This window comes from Talpa europaea, assembly GCF_964194135.1.
Source record: "Talpa europaea genome assembly, chromosome: 12".
Taxonomy (NCBI): domain Eukaryota; kingdom Metazoa; phylum Chordata; class Mammalia; order Eulipotyphla; family Talpidae; genus Talpa; species Talpa europaea.
This window is the reverse complement of record NC_140079.1, coordinates 23836113-23840676: the sequence shown is the minus strand read 5'-3', so window position 1 is coordinate 23840676 and position 4564 is coordinate 23836113. Positions and strand designations below refer to the sequence as shown.

The window sequence follows — 4564 nt, the reverse complement described above, 5'->3', positions numbered from 1 at the left end:
CCCAAAATGTCTAAAAATTTGTAGAATTGAGGCTACCAGAAGGAAGGTCAAGGATAGTGAACAAAGAGGAGCCCAGTGGTGGAGAACTATGGATGCTTTGGTGTTGGGTATTTATACTTCAATGAAGTATAAATAAACAGAAGTTCTTTGTGTCTGGTACACATAGAGCTTGCTGTGGTTGTAGTAGAAATTACATAGAATGTGAGAACAGTCACATATATTCTGAGGTTCTGGGCCAAAGAGTTTTCAGAAATATATTTATTTTCAGTTGCTTCCATATACTCCATATTGTTTTCAGTTACAGGAGCAAAGCTATAAGCTAAAGAGATATTTGTCCTTACAGAACTTATATTTAATAGGAAACACAGGAATTAAGGGAAAATATATGATGAGTGTTATATACTGGAATTTATGAGAAAATAAATGACAACAGACATTTATTAACCACTTACCACATACCAGGCACTGTTGTAAACATTTTAGTTCTGGTATTTCATATTATTACTGTAACAGCTTAATGAAAGAGATAATGCTTTTACCACCCCTATTTTAACAAGGATGAACAAAGACATTAGCAACTTGCTCAAGTAATTAGTTAGTAAAAATGGAAGTAGAAAGGAAAGATGAAACACATCCCTCAGTCTCCATAGAAATTTACAGAGAAAATTATTCCCTCAGTTATTAAAATGTTAGGCCAAAATTTCCAATATTTTTTAAAAATATAAACTTTGACAGAGATATAAAACCTGGCAAATTACTTTAACGATATCCTAAGGAAGAGAAAATTTATGTAACTTCTTAAAATTTTTGAAAAATACGCAAAAGTAAGGAAATCTTGAGACTGAAACTTTAAAAAAAAATTCCATTTAGGATAAGGGAATAAAGGGGGAATAAAAATGATAGATTTCCCTTAACAGATGAATATAACAAGGAGATGGGGGATTTTGGATCTGTATTGAGAGATGTATAATTCCCAGAGGGAAGTGAAATGGGTAAAATCTGAGTCCCTAAGAAGTTAAAGATAGACCATTGTATATAATGCCCTTATTCCCCTTTTACACATAGACACTAACCCATGGGGAAAAGACTGAACAAGCTTCTACCCTGTTTATAACCAAGGTCTTCAGTAGCAAGTACAATAATAATACACTTTATTTTTCTCTGCTACTTGCAAGGACTACAAAGCATTATCAGAAATTATGACCTGTGATTCAGAAGATTTCCAGAGTATATCTGAAGTGAAATCTGGACAGAATTCCCATAGAAAGAAATCAAAGCCTCAGAATCTAAAATTGCCCATCTAAGGCCAGAGGTGTAAATCCCGGATAAGAGAGCACTGAAGTTTTCTGGAATAGGGAGGGTGAGTTTCTTCATGTTATTTCTAAAATTATACTGTTGCCTTGATATATATGGCCAGGGTCCTAGACATGATTATTTCTGTCTTCTATTGTGCAGTTATGAGATATGATATTCTTTGCTGTATTTGTCTAATTTAGACTCGGATCACACAAAGGGTCACTCAGATTCATGATAATGGCAAAGCAGTTTCCATTGGTTCAAGTGGCTGGTTGCCCCCATTGCCAGTTGTTGGATTAGGTGCTGAGGAGGAACTGAGTTGCTCTTTAATGAAACCCTTTCTTCTGTGTCCACATATTGTTTAGAAAAGAATGACTCCTGGAAATATCTCCTTTGTGACTGAATTCATTCTCAAGGGTTTAACAGATCGACCAGACCTGCAGCTCCTGCTGTTCCTCCTCTTTCTAGTAATGTATATGGTCTGCATGGTAGGGAATTTAGGTTTAATCATTTTAATAATGCTGAATTCACACCTCCACACCCCCATGTACTTTTTCCTCTGTAACCTGTCCATCATAGACATGTGTTACTCTTCCGCGTTTACACCCAAAATGCTGATTAACTTCATATCAAAGAGGAATATTATCTCCTACCCGGGATGCATGACTCAGCTTTTCTTTTTCTGTTTTTTTGGTATTTCTGAATGCTATGTGCTGACATCAATGGCCTATGATCGCTATGTGGCCATCTGTAACCCACTCATGTACAACAGTGCTATGTCTCCTAAGGTGTGTTCCAGCCTTTTGCTTGGTTCATATGTGATGGCATTGTCTGGGGACATGGCCTTCACGCTATGCATGGTGAGTCTGACCTTCTGTGATGCAAACACCATCAATCATTATATGTGTGACATTGTTCCTCTGCTCCAGCTTTCCTGCACAAGTACCTATGTCAATGACTTGGTGGATTTTGTTGTGGCAGGCATCAACATCATTGTGCCCACTGTCACCATCTTTGTGTCTTATGGCTACATCCTTGCCAGCATCCTCCGTATCAGCTCCGCGGGAGGCAGGTCCAAAGCCTTCAGCACCTGCAGCTCCCACATCATTGCAGTTTCTCTCTTCTTTGGATCAGCTGCATTTGTCTATCTCATGCCCTCTTCTGCTGGATCTATGGATCAGAGAAAAATCTCCTCTGTCTTTTACACCAATGTGGTTCCCATGATGAACCCTTTAATTTATAGCTTGAGGAATAAAGATGTTAAACTTGCTATGAGAAAAACTCTAAGTAGGATGAAGTTTTAATCAGAAACAGAATATCTCTATGTTGTTAATCACAGCACAGGAAGTCTTTGTGCTGTAATTCCAGTGTTTTTATTGGTAGCTTTCTTTTCCATGGCTTTCTTACCGTCATGAAGAAACTTGAAACGTGAGTCTTCACCAAATACTTCATATCATAAGTCTTCTCTCTTTCCCCTCATTTGCACAATTTTCCTTCAATTCTTTGCTTTTAATAATACTAAGAAAGAAACTTATTCACTCTTTTTCATTATCATTTTGAATTCGTTTCTCCTGCTTTCCCCACCCCAGAATTGCAAATAGGTCTAAAATTTTAATTAGTAAACCCTTTGTCTAAACCATGTCATATTAAACAAAAAGACAACACTTTAGGGATTTACCCAATTGATGTAAAAGTACTGGTACATCAATGATTTTTCCAGTATATTCTAGAATAGAAATTGGATAGTTACGAATTTTAATACAGGTGGCATTGTATGATACATTCAGTATATGGAATGATGGAAGATTTCAATAAACTACTGTGAAATGACAAATGCAATAGCTCAGAAAAAATATAATTTTAATAAATTGTAAAGTTTCTTTAAGTGTATTTGGTAATAGCAGCAGCAGGAATATATGGGATGCTTTAGCGTCTAAACTAACCATGGGTGATGATGGGAGCAGCACAAGGAAAGGAAAGGAAAGCTAGAGAAAAAGGAATAGGAATTAATGGACTCTAAAAGATATAAGGTGTTTATCATATGGTCATGTATAACATAATGCTAAAAATACATTAATATATTTGTGTGGGGAGATATGTGTACATGAAAATAATTTTTGTTGGTATTTTAGCAATTTGCTATATATTAGCAAATGTACCTACAGGCCAAAGAAGTGCTGGAAGAAAGAGGAAAGAAGATCATTATTTCTACACTATTTGTCCAAGTGGGAGTAGAATATTGAGCCTCCAAAGACACAGGGTAAAACATCTCTATTTGTTTAATACCAACTTCTTCACTCTGCCTTCCCTAAAGGATTTGAATTATGGGGGTGCTCACAGGAAAGCCTCTCGTGCACCCCTGAGAGGAAGATGCTGAAGTTCAGAATTAGATAATGAAGTGAGGCTGTTGTTATGATATACAAACACTGAGAGCTGCTGACAGGCTTCCTTTGTAGTTTAATGATCACTTCCGGTAATATCATAATTAAAAGTCATGATCTTTATCTGACTGACTTAATGTGGGTTTATTCGGGGAAGTAGTAAGGTTTCTAAATGCTCTCATACTCCACACAAAGAGGCAGGGTTTAGTTCAGTCCTATCACTTCCACAGCAGCATCCTTTTTTTTTTTTTTTTTTTTTAAGAAACTGGTGAGACAAATCCACAGATACTCTGATGACTTTCAGCAAAAAGGAGTGATTGCTGAATCTTTTCTTTCCCCCAATCTGTGGCCGTGACTGTGGCAGAGTTCATGAGTAAAGGTCTCTGTGGGACAAAAGTAGAGATGAGAGGTAGTGCTGAGATTGTAGGGTTTGCAGGCCCCCATCCTACTGTCCCTTAGAGAATTTCCTGTGAAGGAGACCTGCTTCCATTTCTGCTGTATAGTTTGGGAAGCCAAAGGGTCTCTGTGAGTCTGTTTCCCCATTTCACCCGTGACCTGTGCTCATGATCTGTACCTGCACAACCCCTCTGGTGGTGGCCACCACACGTAGTTCCTTTAGCAATGAGGCTTCCTTCTTGGTTATTTTCTTTTTTTTTTCAAGTGTATACTCTTACTCCTTATTTTCAATCCTCTTTATTTTCTCTTAACCCTTCAGATGCCAGCTGAAGAGCAACTTCTGTCCCACCCATCAAGCGTAGTTGAGGAGCTCTTTCCCATATTTCCTAGTAGAGAGCAGTCAGGTGTCACACAAAGACTTGAGAGCAGCCTTTGCATGCTGTTTCATTGCCTGATTATTTTTCTCCCTGTGAGGGAAGTCACCATGTGTC

General features: G+C 37.7%; 1 protein-coding gene across 1 annotated transcript; it reads left to right on the top strand.

The window, feature by feature from the left end:
• Positions 1 to 1667: 1667 nt before the first annotated feature.
• LOC311182140 (olfactory receptor 8B8-like) lies at positions 1668 to 2600 on the top strand (the record flags this gene model as incomplete). The annotated part of the gene is made up of 1 exon (XM_084250739.1): positions 1668 to 2600. The coding sequence occupies one exon, from the start codon at positions 1668 to 1670 to the stop codon at positions 2598 to 2600; it is 933 nt and encodes a 310-aa protein (XP_084106865.1).
• Between the last annotated feature and the right edge of the window lie 1964 nt (positions 2601 to 4564).